Source organism: Dermochelys coriacea, chromosome 3, assembly GCF_009764565.3.
Source record: "Dermochelys coriacea isolate rDerCor1 chromosome 3, rDerCor1.pri.v4, whole genome shotgun sequence".
In the NCBI taxonomy this organism is placed as follows: Eukaryota; Metazoa; Chordata; order Testudines; family Dermochelyidae; genus Dermochelys; species Dermochelys coriacea.
In genome coordinates, this window is record NC_050070.1 from 195999925 (window position 1) to 196018056 (window position 18132).

General features: G+C 39.8%; 1 protein-coding gene across 9 annotated transcripts in view; it reads left to right on the forward strand.

The window, feature by feature from the left end:
* The window catches only part of VPS54 (VPS54 subunit of GARP complex), an 85145-nt gene that overhangs the window by 20388 nt on the left and 46625 nt on the right, over positions 1-18132 (forward strand). For 6 of the 9 annotated variants that reach the window (XR_006280356.1, XM_038394239.2, XM_043512035.1 and 3 more), the window contains 6 exons: positions 1051-1212; positions 2098-2339; positions 4319-4397; positions 6591-6625; positions 10590-10721; positions 16623-17008. Coding sequence is in view for 8 of the 9 variants with exons in the window: in XM_038394239.2 (XP_038250167.1) it covers positions 1077-1212; positions 2098-2339; positions 4319-4397; positions 6591-6625; positions 10590-10721; positions 16623-17008 (1010 nt within the window). In the remaining variant the exon portion in view is untranslated. The remainder of the gene's footprint in view (positions 1-1050; positions 1213-2097; positions 2340-4318; positions 4398-6590; positions 6626-10589; positions 10722-16622; positions 17009-18132) is intronic. The other 3 variants (XM_043512039.1, XM_038394243.2, XM_038394241.2) reach the window with 1 other exon arrangement.

Genomic DNA, 18132 nt, shown 5'->3' on the forward strand with positions numbered 1-18132 from the left:
TAAAAAAGGTGTTTCTCATGTAAGATGAGGTGGGGGCACAGTAGGGTTTTATATCTATTCTAGTGAATATTAATTTTTCTGTGCCTTTTTCTTTTTTTGTGCTTCTAAGAAAAAAGAGTTTAAAATTCCCATGTGTACACAGAACACCGCAGTGGCTGGGAGCCGGATGGCCCCCCACCTGTGACTTGCTTAGAAAATAGTACCAATCACTTGGCCCTTATGCAGGGAAGTATGAATTTCACACTTTTAGTGGAGGTTCAGTATAAATAAAATTGCAGTTTGCACATTACAAGTGTATCGAAACAACTCGGGACATTCATTATGTTACAGTCTGGAAACAGATGTTCACTGCGAATGGATTCCAGTATATTGTAAAATGGTAGAACCCTCCCCTAGATTGAATGCATCACAGGATAAAGATTTTCCCTGCTATCCATATTTTGCACACAGCACAAATCATTCTCTTTAAATACTCTGCAAATAAATCTTTCAACCCTCACTACCAAAAAAGAAAAAACATTCAGGGAAAAATAAACCAAATTGTGCTTATGTGGCAGAATGAATGAAATCCGCTGCTCATGTAATTCTACTTAAGTCAATGGAATTAAATTAACAGAGAATTTGGCTTTTTATCTGCACAGAAGAGACTTCTGACAAGTCTGTGGACTTGTACAATATAGCTCCCATTGGTAGATTAAACAAAATTCCCCATAAAATACTGGCATGTTCTGTCATTCACAAACCTTCAGAATTTGGCATGCTATTTCTGAGAGGAAATATTTCTATGATAATGCTTCGATAATTATGGAAACAGAATGATATAATGTGTTTGGGCATTTTTATGTACAATATTTTTGAGAGTGTCTATAAAAATTAGCCCTCTCTGTGTGTTTCAAATATAAAATATTTGTCATACCATGGTTAAAAGATAACTAGTATTGTTTTAAACTGTTTAGTTTTATGTAGGTGTGCTGTTAAATAAATGCCATTATCGTTCAATCAATAATCAGAGCTGCATTGAAGACTTTGTGTTTATTTTTTCTTTCTTAGCTTCTATCAAGTGGTGATTTTATGCAATGGCATCAAGCCGCAGTTCTTCACCAGTGCCTCAGTCAAACAGTAGAGATGCTTTCTTTAAAAAGGAAATGGATTCTGCTAAACGCTTTCGACCTGTGCAATCACTGCCTGATGTATGTCCCAAGGAACCTACAGGTAATTTTGGCTTGTAAGGCAGATGAAAATACTGTTACAGTCAGTGGCCTGAAAATTAACCTGAAAATAGTCAATAAAGTTCTCTTGTTTTCTGGATAATACTATGAAATAAAATGATATATTTATAGGTAGAGTGGGATTCTACTTACTCCACCTCAAAAGCACCTCATTTTCTTTTTGGAGCACTGGAGATCTCCCGATCTCCACCTCACATTGAAGTCACCATCCTTATTATGAAGGAGAAGAGGATGAGACTTCTTTCAGAGCCTGTGAAAGATCAGCCAGAGTATAGTTGCGAGACAGGCAATTCTCGCCCTCCGGGGCTAACTGCTTTGCTTCTGTGACACTCCTCAATCCTTCTGACGTGGGGAGCAAGAGATCAAGATGGGTAACTCTGGCACTCCCATAAGGCGGTTTCTTGGTTGTAGGGATAGCTATCATATGGAATGCTGAGGGTAAGAGGTATAAAGTGGGGGAAATAGTGGGATTTTGAGAATTCCCTAAAGAAGCATGTGAGAACCTTGACTGTAGTTCTAGGTTGGTGGATGCAGTAGTTCTTCAATTTAATACATTTAATATATTTAGTATATCAAGTCTACAGACTTCTGTCTTTCAAAGGGTGCCAGAAGAATTAATATTTGTGTGAAGATATTGAAAGAATATACCTCTAATTGCATGTTTATAACTTGGTTTGTGCGATCTAAACACAAAAATGTGAGTGTGTTAGATTGTTGGGGAAGGGGATTGTGTGTCTTGGTACACAATCCTTTCTGTAGATAAATTTTGAAATTTGTGGTTTGCTTCAAGGATTGCATTGAGTTTACTATGAAAAAAGTGCTTTCAAATTTTTGTCTTAATGGACTGTCTTATCTTTTGTGCTTGTAGGTGATCCTAATAGTTTAGGTGACAGCCCATCTCTAGTTGCAGATCAGCATAGATGGACAATTTATCATTCCAAAGTAAATCTCCCAGCGGCGCTAAATGATCCTAGGTTAGCAAAAAGGGAATCCGATTTTTTTACAAAAACATGGGGACAGGACTTTGTGGACACAGAAGTCGTACCTTCATTCTACCTCCCACAGATAAACAAGGAAAATTTTGCATTATATCAACAGGAAATCATTCAGGTAAAGTACCAAAGATAGGTACATTATGGATTAAAAAAGAAACTTCAGAGCCATTTGAGTATGACAACACTAATTAACTGTATCCGTTAATAGTCCATCATATTATTACCTAATAACTACCTGTCTAGTTCTATGCTAGTTGACTCTTCTCTTGACCTTGGTATGGTGTGCTGTAAGTTCACCATTCTCAGCATTAAAAGCATTGTCTAAATTCTCTCTCCCTGCTATTTCATTACTTTTAGTTCCTGAGTGCTATATTTTTGTGTTAAATGTACAGACCTTATAATTGCTATTCAACTTTGCTATTTCCTTTTGGTTATTGAAAACTTCACTAATTATTCTTAAAGGATTATTCAGCAGTTACACTCTATAATGTTAAAAAAAATCCAGTCACCTGATCAAATGTAAAACATGATTGATTAAATTTTTGCTAAGAATGTCTTTAAAATGGCCTATGTACAAAACGCCTAAATATAATATAATGAAGTAGGAAACAGACCTATTGTCATCTGGTGAAAGTCAGAGCTGTTTTTAAGTTTTAAAAAAAAGAACACAGCCTAAAAGAAGATGTGGAAATCTGCTATGTTCTCTGTTTCTTTGGCTGTAGCTAACTTTTGGCTGCTGTGATGACCTGATTGTCAATGCTTCCTGCTGAGTGTAGTGCTTACTCTTGTGAAGTCAATAGGACTATTTATGGTAGAGAGCATTATGCTTGGTTGCATTTGCAGGATTGGGCCCCAGAATGGCAGCCTTGAAGTGTTATACAGTTGTCCAGTTCTGATTATTGAACATTTTAAAGGTATTTTTAAACATTGCCACCTATATATAATTTAATTTATGTATTCAGATTAGGTGAATTATTCTGTATTCATGTTTCTACAGGTTTTTTTAGTTCTCTTTTCCCCTACAAATGAATGTTATTTGGGTACAAGCTACAAAATTACAAGAGAGAAGGCGTTAATGCAGATGGAGGTTTAAAACAATCTTCATTATTATTGTTATTATTTGTATTATTGTAGCATCTGGGAACTCTACTCATGGTCCAGGATGCCATTGCTGCAGTCACGGTGCAAACACAGAACAGAACATACTGAACAAACTTGGTTTAAGAACCAATAACAAATACTGAAATTTTTCAGCGTCATAAACCCTTAAAACACTTGTTTGGAGAGTATAAAAAGGTGTTACTGTTCTGCATCAAAATAGTAATAGTACTGGTAAAATATGGGGGGGAGAATTGTTTTTAGAGCCATATGTTTGTATAGTCAATATTAAAAAAATTAAATAAGCTGTTCCATTAAAGTGAAATGTAACTATTTGATTGTGAAAATAAACAGGGTATTGGAAGAAGAGGCATGAGTTGCCCATGAAAGAATTTCTGATGGATCTTGCAGCTTCAGCCTGCTATGAAAAAATAATCTCTGAAGAAAAGGACAAAATAGAAGAGTCTTATAAGATGTGGAACCCATGTTTAAGCTTTATAAGTAAAAAATAGAAGCTTAGCTTAGCTAAATGGAGTGTAAGGTTTCACTGTAGTGCATATAAGTAAGGTGGGGGAAGGTATTTTATACATTGCATTTGAGGAGAAGGTCAGTAAAAGGATGTTTTTATGTTAGTGTAGGATAATTGGCAGATTAGACTGCAAATAAATAATGGCTGTAAGTGTGTTACTGCAGTCAGTGGATATGTATATTTCATTTTGTGGGGAGGAGAATTTAGATCATATGTCTTAAATAGTTTCATTATCTTCCTTTCCCTGATGTAAAATCAACAAAGAAATAACATACCAACCAAATAACAAACAAGGATTTCAACCGCCAGGTCATTCTGGCACTTTTCACATGCACTTAAAATTTTAAGAGGGGAAAAATAACTTAGATTAAAAATGTTCTGAATATTCCCTTTAAAAGAAAAAGAAGATTTTTTTCATTATTGTATTTGTGTCAGACTAGTTCTTTAATATCTTTTCTCTTTTATAGAGAGAGAAGATCCATGAAAGATGCAAGAATATTTGTCCTCCTAAAGATATCTTTGACAGGACTCTCTTACATACTCATGGTAAACACCTCATTTTCTTTTACTTGTTAAAAAGTCATTTTCTTTTCTATAATAGATAATGTAATGTACTAATCATCTCCTTTTGTTGTTCCTAAGATATTACCTGCAGAAATAGCTGCTGGTGATTTATTTATAATGATCACTGAAAATCTAGGCATGATTGGATAGAGACATTGTAGGTCAAAAAACTAGTGATTCCTGCTCCTGAATTCTTCCTTGGCATCTCTGCATTCACAACTTGAAATTACATCTGTGACAATGTTTCCTTTAACTTCCTCTTATTAAAAAAAAAAAAAGAGAGAAAAAAAAAAAGAAAAGAAAAAGAAACTAGATTATGTGATTGTATTGAGTTTCTGGCTACTGTTCATGTTCTGAGTAATGACGAATGCCTCCCCCTCCTCCCCCCCGCAATGGAGAACAAAAATTGGAATTTGTGACATTGTGGCATCCCTTACATATTGAAAGATCATCATTAGGAAAGGCTGCTTGCATGGCTCTTTTAATGGAGTCTGTAGTTGTAACAAGACTGTTTCTCCTGATATATTTTGGCTTTGTAGTGAGGTATCTCAGGTGATCAAGGATTGAGAACTGGCAAAAAAGACAAGCAGAGAAAGTATAATGGACAATCTCAAGTTAGCTTGTATTACTTAATTCTTTCAGTTTCCCTTAAGGGAGTTTCACTGGCGAAGCACTGCTCATTGAATGAAAGTTTGTCTGCATCCCCTGTTCTTAGTAATTACAGAATGCTTCCCTGTTTTTATTTACTCCATTGGATTCAGCTCATCTTGTCAGGCTTTCTAATACCTCTATTACCTCCATTTTTTTTCCTTTCCATGAAAAATGAAGTCCAACTTTTTTGTCTTTCGTAGTTTAAATTCTTGAGAACTCTTATATTTAGCTATGCTTTACCTTTGTCAGCACAGTAATATCCTTCCTCAGTTAACTGCCCGTAGTACTACATAGGGGATCTTGAAAGTGTAATATTATTGAACAATATCACAGGTTTTGAATGGATAGCCTTTATTGTAAATGAGTACTGTACTTGTTAAAATGTCTGTTTAAGACTGTATCTAGCCCAAAACATGCACCCCAGAAGGCTTGAGTAAGAATAACTATCCTGAGGAAAGGTTGGTCTGCTGTGCAAAGCCAAACAGGATAAAAATCTCTGCACCAGGGAGTTGGAGAGTGGTTTTGGGAGAACAGACCTGTGATAAACTAGCTCTCCACCCACTGCAGCTCCCAGTGTTGGGGTTGCCTATCTTTCTCCAGTCTTAGAAAACACAACCTGGGGTCTCTCAGCTAAAGGAGTTGCTACAGCCTGAGACTGAGAACAGAAGCCTGAGGGATGGTTCCTGGGCTGCATTGTCTTTTGTGTTTAATACAAATAAAGTAACAACTCTATAGGCGAGAGAAGTGCTGGAGATGGTAAAAGTTCCCTTTCACCATGGTGATTGTGAGGGGAGGAGAGGACCCTCCAAGTGAGCTATGGATTTCTTATTTCATCTACCTCCCTTTTTGGCCTGATGGGACTCTGTACACTCTGATTGAGCTTCTTTTGTGTGACTGAATTAGAGTGGATGGAGCCCTAAGAGTGTGAAATCATCCCACTTCCAAATGGGGCCAGGGCATGGAGCTCCAGTCCAGCTCTTCTCCTGTCCTGATTCTTTCCTTCCCTCTGCAACCAACCCCTGTGACCATCACTTCAGCTTATGGACTGGAACAGTATTACCTCTATGTCACTTGCACAGAGTGATAGGGTCACTGAGTCGGTGTGGATCCTGTGGTCCCTCCCCATCACCACCCTGTGTTCATCTACCCTCTGGGTTTAACCCAGTGTGACTGATCCACCTGCGACCTCCCTAGAGAGCACCAGTGGGAAGCGGAAGTGGTGCAGAGATCCTTACGCTGGTCCTCACCAACAAGATGAATTTCACCCTAAATGAGTTTGAAGCACTGGGTTTCTGTTATAGTATGAATAATACATTTAGTTTTAAAGCAGTCAGTCGGACACATCTGAGTGCTGCACAGAAACTGTAGCTAACCCCCCCAAAAATTACTTAGGGCAACGAGGTCTTTAATCGCTGATTATTGAAATTAATTGGTTTAATAATTTTGCTGATGACTGTCTATAGAAGACTGCAATGAAATCTTATAATTGTCATGCTAGTTTACTTATATTTTATTTATTTTTAGATAAATCCAGGACAGATCTGGAACAAGTACCTAAGGTATGATTGCAGTACAGTATAGGCTTTATTAAGGAAAAATGTGCTTGTCAGATTTCTAGTGTAAGACTTAATAGTGTGCGCGCGCATGTGCACGCACATATGTATGAGGGAGAACTATTTTAATAGGTATCCTCTGACCCTCCTAAATTGTAGTAATGCATGTGGAACTTAGACAGTGTAATCCAAATGGATAATACTTACAGTTGTTTGCTATTTTTATCTCCTGAGCTGTATTTATTCGTTTAGCGGATATTGAAGGTAAAACACAACTGCCATTATTTTCAGGCCTTAGTCACTAAACAATCCTAGAACCATGTACGAATAGACAACCATGCTGGTTTCTACTGAAGCGTGGCCATGGTCTGCTGGGTACATTTTCAGAAAAGAAACTCCTGGGAGGAAGGAGGATTTGAAGGTTTGGAGGGGCATGGGGGGGAGTTTGATACAAGTTTCTGAAGTTACTGTGTAGACCTGAGTCTATTACTATTTTTTGTAGCACCTAGGAACCCCAGTTAAGGATTAGGGACCCATTGTGTTAGGCACTGTACAGACAAGTCACAAAGAAGACCATTCCTGCCCCAATCAGTTACATCGTAACAGATGGTCAAAACAGACAAACCTATGTTCCATTTTATTCAAACTGAAAAAACTGTCCAGTTGATAAGTTATTAGCAGATAAACGATTTAATGTTGATCACTGCATGTCCTGAGGGTTTGTAGAGGTGTACCTAAAAGTAGCTTTCACTGTAACTTTTAAAGTTAAGACCAAGGAACAGACGGTGCTTGATATTGATTTCTCGCTGTTGAATCCTTTGATGTCATGTGTGATGCTTGGGGTGAATGGGAAGGAGATGGTTCAGTTCTCCTGGAAGTTCCAGGCATTATAGCAGTTTTAAGGAGTTAAAACTTAGCCAGATGCAGATGCTTCAGAGACAGTGCTTCACTGAGATGAACAGAAGCAGGGACAAAATTATTTGGCCTTTTTGTGGCCAGAGTTTCATAGATATTAAGGTCAGATGGGACCATTATGATCATCTAGTCTGACCTGCACAATGCAGGCCACAGAATCTCACCCACCCACTCCTGCGATAAACCTCTCACCTCTGTCTGAGCTATTGAAGTCCTCAAATCCTGGTTTAAAGACTTCAAGGTACAGAGAATTCTCCAACAAGTGACCTGTGCCCCATGCTACAGAGGAAGGCGAAAAATCCCCAGGGCCTCTTCCAATCTGCCCTGGAGGAAAATTCCTTTCTGACCCCAAATATGGCGATCAGCTGAACCCTGAGCATATGGGCAAGATTCACCAGCCAGATACCCAGGAAAATAACTCAGATCCCACCCCATCTAACATCCCATCACAAGTCATTGGGTCTATTTACCATGAATAGTTAAAAATCAATTAATTTCCAAAATCATGTTATCCCATTTTACCATCTCCTCCATAAACTTATCGAGTTTAATCTTGAAGCCAGATAGGTCTTTTGCCCGCACTGCTTTCCTTGGAAGGCTATTCCAGAACTTCACTCCTCTGATGGTTGGAAACCTTCGTCTAATTTCAAGTCTAAACTTCTCGATGGCCAGTTTATATCCATTTGTTCTTGTGTCCACGTTGGTACTAAGCTTAAATAATTCCCCTCCCTCTCCGGTATTTTTCTCCCTCTGATATATTTATAGAGAGCAATCATATCTCCCCTCAACCTTCTTTTGGTTAGGCTAAACAAGCCAAGCTCCTTTAGTCTCCTTTCATAAGACAGGTTTTCCATTCCTTGGATCATCCTAGTAGCCCTTCTCTGTACTTGTTCCAGTTTGAATTCATCCTTCTTAAACATGGGAGATCAGAACTGCACATAGTATTCCCGGAGGTCTCACCAGTGCCTTGTATAACCGGTACTAACACCTCTATATCTCTACTGGAAATACCTCACCTGATGCATCCCAAGACCGCATTAGCTTTTTTCACGGCCATATCACATTGGCGGCTCATAGTCATCCTGTGATCAACCAAGCAGAAAAGGTCCTTCAAGGTCCTTCTCCTCCTCTGTTACTTCTAATTGATGCATCCCCAGCTTATGACTAAAATTCTTGTTATTAATCCCTAAATGCATGACCTTGCACTTCTCACTATTAAATTTCATCTTATTACTATTACTCCAGTTTACAAGGTCATCCAGATCCTCCTGTATGATATCCCGATCCTTCTCTAAATTGGCAATATCTCCCAGCTTTGTATCATCCGCAAACTTTTGTAGCACACTCCCACTTTTTGTGCCGAGGTCAGTAATAAAAAGATTAAATAAGATTGGTCCCCAAACCGATCCCTGAGGAACTCCATTCGTAACCTTCCTCCAGTCTGACAGTTCACCTTTCAGCATGACCCGCTATAGTCTCCCTTTTAACCAACTCCTTATCCACCTTTTGATGTTCATATTGATCCCCATCTTTTCCAATTTAACTAATAATTCCCCATGTGGCACAGTATCGAACGCCTTACTGAAATCTAGGTAAACTAGAGCCACTGCGTTTCCTTTATCTAAAAAATCTGTTCCTTTCTCAAAGAAGGAGATCAGGTTGGTTTGGCACGATCTACCTTTTGTAAAACCATGTTGTATTTTGTCCCATTTACCATTGACTTCAATGTCCTTAACTAATTTCTCCTTCAAAAATTTTTCCAAGACCTTGCATACTACAGATGTCAAACTAACTGGCCTGTAGTTACCTGGATCACTTTTTTTTTCCTTTCTTAAAAATAGGAACTATATTAGCAATTCTCCAATCATTCGGTACAATTCCTGAGTTTACAAATTCATTACAAATTCTTGCTAATGGGCTTGCAATTTCAGGTGCCAATTCCTTTAATATTCTTGGATGAAGATTATCTGGGCCCCCGATTTAGTCCCATTAAGCTGTTCGAGTTTCGCTTCTACCTCAGATATGGTAATATCTACCTCCATATCCTCATTCCCATTCGTCATGCTACCATTATCCCTAAGATCCTCTTTAGCCTTATTAAAGACTGAGGCAAAGTATTTGTTTAGATATTGGGCCATGCCTAGATTATCTTTAAACTCCACTCCATCCTCAGTGTTTAGTGGCCCCACTTCTTCTTTCTTAGTTTTCTTCTTATTTATATGGCTATAGAACCTTTTACTATTGGTTTTAATTCCCTTTGCAAGGTCCAACTCTACTTTTAGCCTCTCTCACTTTATCCCTACATGTTTTGACCTCAATAAGGTAGCTTTCCTTGCTGATCCCTCCCATCTTCCACTCCCAGTATGCTTTCTGCTTTTTCTTAATCACCTCTCTAAGATGCTTGCTCATCCAGCTTGGACTATAACTCCAGCCTATGAAGTTCTGTACTGTACCTGGGGAGTAAGGCGTTGGAGCTGTGCGGGGGTTGTGCACCCACATCCTATATTCTGTGGAGTCCAGTTCTGCAGGGACTTCAGGTGTGCTGTTCCACAGTGGGAATCTAAGAGCCAGATTCAGTGAATTAATTTTAATATGGATCCACCACCTGGAGGAAGCATGAAGGATGTGGGGCCTACTCCAACTTTAAGGATGGAGTACAAGCAATGGAGCATTTCCACTGATGAAAAATGTCCCAAAGAAGGATTCATTCCTGTCCCATGGAGGACCTCCCCAGAATACAGCTCAGGATTTGGGGCTTGGGCAGTTTGTACTTTTGTACCATCAGGCTGTTTACCTGCAGATTCAGGAAGACAATCCTGCACTGGGTCACATTCACTTCACAGCTGGAAAGTTGGTCACAATCATAAGGGCTAGATTGATTATTTATTTATTTTTTGTAAATGAAAATGTAGCTTTTAGAGAAACTGATGGGTAGAGCCCTCAGAGGATATATCAAGCTTGGGTTTGTGTGCGCTTTGTTTTAGAAGGGTGGGGAATAGTGAAGGAAAGGAGAACAGAGACGAGAGAAAGATATATTTATTTCTTTTTGTTTCAGATTTTTATGAAACCAGATTTTGCCTTGGAAGATTCCTTAACGTTTAATGCCGTTTTACCATGGTCTCACTTTAATACTTCTGGAGGAAAAGGAAATCGTGATGCAGCTTCCTCAAAGTTGCTGCAAGAAAAGGTAAATCTCAATACAGGATGCTGTTGTTTCAGTGCAGCTGTCCACTGATTACAAAGAAAACTGTTCTAGACAAGTCCACTGCTGCTGTTTCTGCAAGTTACATAACACATTAATTTTACAGCCCAGATATTACTTCAGTCAGCCTAAGAATTTTTAGTAAATGCCAGTGGGAGCCACCTTTCTGAGAAGAGAATTTGTTTTAAATAAAGAAGGGTAGGGCCAACAAGTGACCATTGTTACATGCAATATAAAGATATTCTAGTAGGAACTACTAAAACAATCAAAGAAGGCAATGCTCATTAAGAACTTCTTATGTGGCTGTTTTGAATATGAATAGTGATTGTAGGAGGAATGAGTGCATGGTTTGTATGTTGACAATCCAGTAATGGTACAACTTTCTCAAAACTTTCAGGAAAACGCCAGATTTAAGGCAGGGTGTGCTGTGCACTGCAAGGAAATATTAAACCTTCCTGGTAGCTTCCTGTTACCTTTCAGGCATCATACCATAGGTACTGCTCCCTTTTTTACAGTTTCTATTGTAGCTGAATCACACATGCCTTGGGAGCACTGTAGAGCTTGCTGGCAGAGTACTTTCATCTACATGAAAAATAGGGGTCTTTGAGTTAATCACACTCAGAGTTGTTATTTATTTTAAAAATTACATATTTGCAATGGAAAAAGAAAAAAAGAAGGCACCTGTTTTGTTATGGATACTCTTCAGATTCTTCCAAAAGTTTACATCATTGTGATGTGTTTTGTTTTAAACATTTTCCTTCTTAAGTGCAACAGCTTTTAGGAGCATACCCGTAAGTCTGTAGGTAATGATTGAATAAAACAGCATTAGCCTCTCTGTCACTAAAAAGTTCTTGTCAACTGCTGGAAATGGCCTTGACTATCACTATAAGTAAAACTACAAAAGGTTCCCCCCCACCCCGCTCTCCTGCTGGTAATAGCTCACCTTAAGTGATCACTCTTGTTACAGTATGTATGGTAACACCCATTGTTTCATGTTCTCTATGTATATAAATCTCCCCACTGTATTTTCCACTGAATGCATCTGATGAAGTGAGCTGTAGCTCACGAAAGCTTATGCTCAAATAAATTTGTTAGTCTCTAAGGTGCCACTAGTACTCCTTTTCTCTTTGCGAATACAGACTAACGCGGCTGCTACTCTGAAACCTGTTAAAAAGTTCTTGCAACTCTGCCTTTCCTTACCAATGGCAGTGGACGTGAGATTGCAACAAACCGTATAAGATACCATTCAAGTGATTCCTGTCTGACAATGAAACGCCAGTTTTAAGAATGCATGCAGCTTTGGTGGTGGAGTAGCATTGTATATCAATGATGAGGTAGAATGTAAAGAAATAAGAAGCGATGCAATGGATAAGACAGAGTCTGTCTGGGCAAAAATTACATTGGGGAAGATAACCAGTAGAGTCTCTCCTACGATAGTGCTTGGGGTGTGCTATAGACCGCCGGGATCTAATTTGGATATGGATAGAGCCCTTTTTAATGTTTTTAATAAAGCAAATACTAATGGAAACTGCGTGATCATGGGAGACTTTAACTTCCCAGATATAGACTGGAGGACCAGTGCTAGTAATAATAATAGGGCTCAGATTTTCCTAGATGCGATAGCTGATGGATTCCTTCAAGTAGTTGCTGAACCGACTAGAGGGGATGCCATTTTAGATTTAATTTTGGTGAGTAGCGAGGACCTCATAGAAGAAATGGTTGTAGGGGATAATCTTGGTTCAAGTGATCTGCACTTGAAGATAAATCTGCAAGTAGAGTTTTTGATTTCAAAAGGGCTGACTTTCAAAAATTAAGGAAATTAGTTAGGGAAGTGGATTGGACTGAAGAATGTATGGATCTAAAGGTAGAGGAGGCCTGGAATTACTTTAAATCAAAGCTGCAGAAGCTATCGGAAGCCTGTATCCCAAGAAAGGGGAAAAAATTCATAGGCAGGAGTTGTAGACCAAGTTGGATGAGCAAGTATCTTAGAGAGGTGATTAAGAAGAAGCAGAAAACATACAGGGAGTAGAAGATGGGAGGGATCAGCAAGGAAAGCTATCTTATTGAGGTCAGAACAGGTAGGGATAAAGTGAGAGAGGCTAAAAGTCGAGTAGAGTTGGACCTTGCAAAGGGAATTAAAACCAATAGTAAAAGGTTCTATAGCCATATAAATAAGAAGCAAACTAAGAAAGAAGAAGTGGGGCCGCTAAACACTGAGGATGGAGTGGAGGTTAAAGATAATCTAGGCATGGCCCAATATCTAAACAAATACTTTGCCTCAGCCTTTAATAAGGCTAAAGAGGATCTTAGGGATAATGGTAGCATGACAAATGGGAATGAGGATATGGAGGTAGATATTACCATATCTGAGGTAGAAGCGAAACTCGAACAGCTTAATGGGACTAAATCGGGGGCCCAGATAATCTTCATCCAAGAATATTAAAGGAATTGGCACCTGAAATTGCAAGCCCATTAGCAAGAATTTGTAATGAATTTGTAAACTCAGGAGTTGTACCGAATGATTGGAGAATTGCTAATATAGTTCCTATTTTTAAGAAAGGAAAAAAAAGTGATCCAGGTAACTACAAGCCAGTTAGTTTGACATCTGTAGTATGCAAGGTCCTGGAAAAATTTTTGAAAGAGAAATTAGTTAAGGACATTGAAGTCAATGGTAAATGGGACAAAATACAACATGGTTTTACAAAAGGTAGATCGTGCCAAACCAACCTGATCTCCTTCTTTGAGAAAGGAACAGATTTTTTAGATAAAGGAAACGCAGTGGCTCTAATTTACCTAGATTTCAGTAAGGCGTTCGATACTGTGCCACATGGGGAATTATTAGTTAAATCGGAAAAGATGGGGATCAATATGAACATCAAAAGGTGGATAAGGAGTTGGTTAAAGGGGAGACTACAACGGGTCCTACTGAAAGGAGAACTGTCAGGCTGGAGGGATGTTACCAGTGGAGTTCCTCAGGGATCGGTTTTGGGGCCAATCTTATTTAATCTTTTTATTACTGAGCTCGGCACAAAAAGTGGGAGTGTGCTAAAAAAGTTTGCGGATGATACAAAGCTGGGAGGTATTGCCAATTCGGAGAAGGATTGGGATATCATACAGGAGGATCTGGATGACCTTGTAAACTGGAGTAATAGTAATAAGATGAAATTTAATAGTGAGAAGTGTGAGGTTATGCATTTAGGGATTAATAACAAGAATTTTAGTTATAAGCTGGGGATGCATCAATTAGAATTAATGGAAGAGGAGAAGGACCTTGGAGTATTGGTTGATCATAGGATGACTATGAGCTGCCAATGTGATATGGCTGTGAAAAAAGCTAATGCCGTTAGCATTAGCATAATGTGGACACCAAGAACAAATGGGTATAAACTGGCCACCAGGAAGTTTAGACTTGAAATTAGACAAAGGTTTCTAACCATCAGAGGAGTGAAGTTTTGGAATAGCCTTCCAAGAGAAGCAGTGGGGGCAAAAGATCTATCTGGCTTTAAGATTCTACTCGATAAGTTTATGGAGGAGATGGTATGATGGGATAATGTGATTTTGGTAAGTAATTGATCTTTAAATATTCAGGGTAAATAGGCCTAATCCCCTGAGATGGGATATTAGATGGATGGGATCTGAGTTACCCAGGAAAGAATTTTCTGTAGTATCTGGCTGGTGAATCTTGCCCATATGCTCAGGGTTTAGCTGATTGCCATATTTGGGGTCGGGAAGGAATTTTCCTCCAGGGCAGATTGGAAGAGGTCCTGGAGGTTTTTCGCCTTCCTCTGTAACATGGGGCATGGGTGACTTGAGGGAGGATTCTCTGTTCCTTGAAGTCTTTAAACCACGATTTGAGGACTTCAATAGCTCAGACATAGGTGAGGTTTTTTGTAGGAGTGGGTGGGTGAGATTCTGTGGCCTGCGTTGTGCAGGAGGTCGGACTAGATGATCAGAGTGGTCCCTTCTGACCTTAGTATCTATGAATCTATCTATGAACTTGCAGAAAGTGACTGGGCCAGGATCTTAGGCAGTTGGGCAGAAATGAAGCAGGAGTTCTGAGTTGAGAAGAGAGAAGCCTCTCTGGTACTTCAGGGTTTTTTTCTCCCTAATGCAACTAAAATAAGGACAAGCACAGTCTCTATCCACCTTTCCTTCCTGCAGCTTAACAGACTCGAAACACTAAAACAGGCAATAGAATATTAATGGGGCAGCTCTGATGCCTTCAGAGCCGTATTCCTGGCTTTCTAATAATTATGCTGCTCTGTTCATTACATGAGCCCCAAATCTTTTTAAGGCTCTGAGCCTACCTAGGCTCAACTCCACCTAATTATATCTGGTGCAGGTAAGATGCCTAGTGCCCTCTCCGTAGTCACCCTCAGCTTAGGGAGCTGTTCCCAGGTGGGACTCAGAAAACCCAATCTGGACCCATTGCTTGGAATTTAAACCCCCCAAATCCCCATAGCACTGTCTAGGTCAGTGGGCCTTTCCTATGGGCATGCTGCATTACAGCTGCTGGCTGGAAGGAATTTGTAAATAAGCCTATTGTACTTAGACTGAGATTTGTATAGTCCATTGAGACTGTAAATCCTAAATGAAATAGTTCTGAGAAGGAACAGCATTTTGGGGCTGATTTTTCAGAACTGTTTAGCAGCCACAACTCCTGTTGAAGTCGTGATCTTCGGATGTTCAGCACCTCTAAAAATCAGGCCATTTGGGTATTAGCATTCAGATGACTATTTTAATGTCCCACTTAGAATTGTCTATTCAGAGCACAGACTTGTTTCAATTTGAATAAAGTAGGGCCAGACCAGCCGTCTGGTAACAGTGCAGCAAAGGAAATTAGGAGTTCAGGTTCCAAATGTGAACCCTGGCACCAGGTCTTGATTGACAAGAAAGGGCTTTTGCTTCATTAGACAGTGACTTCCATGGTTGGTTGAGGGCAACTGTGTCCAAGCCCGCCTTCAGAGGGAACTTCTCTACAAAACAGTGAGTTAAAGTGGATATCCTAGAGAACTCTGCCCTCTTTTGAAACCTCCATCTCCCAACACTCCCCTTCCTCCCCAAGAAGCAGGAGCTGCCTAGGTCAGACCATCAATCACAGTCAAGTTTCATCCTGTTGGACACAGGCGCTGACTTCTAGTTTTCCCCGGGGGTACTCCGGCCCTGCCCTGGCTCTGCCCCTTCTCCTGTGGCCCCGCCCTTGTCCCACTTCTTCCCGCCCCGCTCCACCCCCTCCCTGAGACCCTGATCTGCTCGCCACTCTCTGTCCTCTCCCAAGCCCTAGCCGCTGATCAGCCTTTTGGCAGTGTGGCCGAACAGCTGTGTCTGGTGAGTGCTGAGCACCCACTATTTTTTTCCCCCGGGTGCTCCAGCACCCAAGCACCCATGGAGTCGGCACCTATGTTGTTGGAAGTCCCCACCATGGTGTAGCAGCCTTAGTGCATGATAGAGTTAAGTACATGTGCTATTCTCATTTGCAGGCCAATACCCAGCACACCCTCTCAGCTATTGGCTGTATGTAGGGGTGTTAATGTCTGACCTCTGAGATATAAAGTCTTGGGCAGGCTTGTTTAATTGCTTGCTTTTCTGCAAGCAGTACTTTGCAAGCATGCTTTTACCAGGAGGAGATGCACTAGCTCAACTTTCCCAATGCTTTTTGAACTCAATAACAAAACTGGGTAGTTATTCATTTGCCACCATGACAACAGCTTTTAATCCAGGGTTATATTGGCCACAGTCAGCTGATCATTATAGCACAAAGAAATGTATTAGTAGAAATAATTTAAATTATATCCACAAAATGCATTTTAGTGCTTTTGTAGTGTGATATATTTGCCAAGTGTTACAACATACGGTGGTTGTTGTTTTTTCTCTCTCTCTTTCAAGCTGAGCCATTATCTGGATATTGTGGAAGTAAATATTGCTCATCAAATTTCTCTACGCTCAGAAGCATTTTTTCATGCAATGACCTCTCAGCATGAATTGCAGGACTACCTCAGGAAAACCTCCCAGGCTGTAAAAATACTTCGAGATAAAATTGCCCAAATTGATAAAGTAATGTGTGAAGGATCGCTTCAAGTTTTAAGACTATCACTCACCAGAAATAACTGTGTGAAAGCATACAATAAACTGAAGTTAATGGCTACTGTACACCAAACGCAGCCTACAGTACAACTGCTGTTGTCCACTTCTGAATTTGTTGGCGCATTGGACTTAATAGCAACAACGCATGAGGTACTGCAGCAGGAACTTCAGGGCATTCACAGTTTCCGGTAGGTGACATTCACAAAACCATTGGAAGTAATAAAGTGAAGTATAAATCATGCTGTTATATTATCTTAAGAACATAAGACCATACTGGGTCAGGCCAAAGATCCATCTAGCTCAGTGTCCTGTCTTCCGACAGTGGCCAATGCCAGATGCCCCAGAGGGAATGAACAGAACAGGTAATCGTCAAGTGATCCATCCACTGTCTCTCATTCCCAGCTTCTGGCAAACAGAGGCCAGGGACACCGTCCCTGCCCATCCTGGCTAATAGCCATTGATGGACCTATCCTCCATGAATTTATCTAGTTCTTTTTTTAACCCTGTTATAGTCTTGGCCTTCACAACATCCTCTGGCAAAGAGTTCGACAGACTGACTGTGCATTGTGTGAAGAAATACTTCCTTTTGTTTGTTTTAAACCTGCTGCCTATTAATTTCATTGGGTGACCCCTAGTTCTTGTGCTATGAAAAGGAGTAAATAACACTTCCTTATTCACTTTCTCCACACCAGTCATGATTTTATAGACTTCAATCATATCTCCCCTTAGCTGTCTCTTTTTCAAGCTGAAAAGTCCCAGTTTTATTAATCTCTCCTCATATGGCAGCCGTTCCATGCCCCTAATCGTTTTTGTTGCCCTTTTCTGAACTTTTTCCAATTCCAATACATCTTTTTTGAGATGGGGCAACTACATTTGCATGCAGTATTCAAAATGTGGGCTTACCATGGATGTATTTAGAGGCAATATGATATTTTATGCCTGATTATCTATCCCTTTCTTAATGATTCCCAACCTCTGTTTGCTTTTTTGACTGCCGCTGCACACAGAGTGGATGTTTTCAGAGAACTATTCACAGTGACTCCAAGATCTCTTTCTTGGGTGGTAACAGCTAATTTAGACCCCATCATTCTATATGGATAGTTGGGTTTCTGTTTTCCAATGTGCATTACTTTGCATTTATCATCATTGAATTCCATGTACGATTTTGTTGCCCAGTCATCCAGTTTTGAGAGATTCTTTTGTAGCTCTTCGCAGTCTGCCTGGGACTAAATTTTACATGCACAAACTGAATCTGCTCTTATTCCTGTTCCTTCTTGGGTAACACCATTTAGAAAAATACTATATAACTATT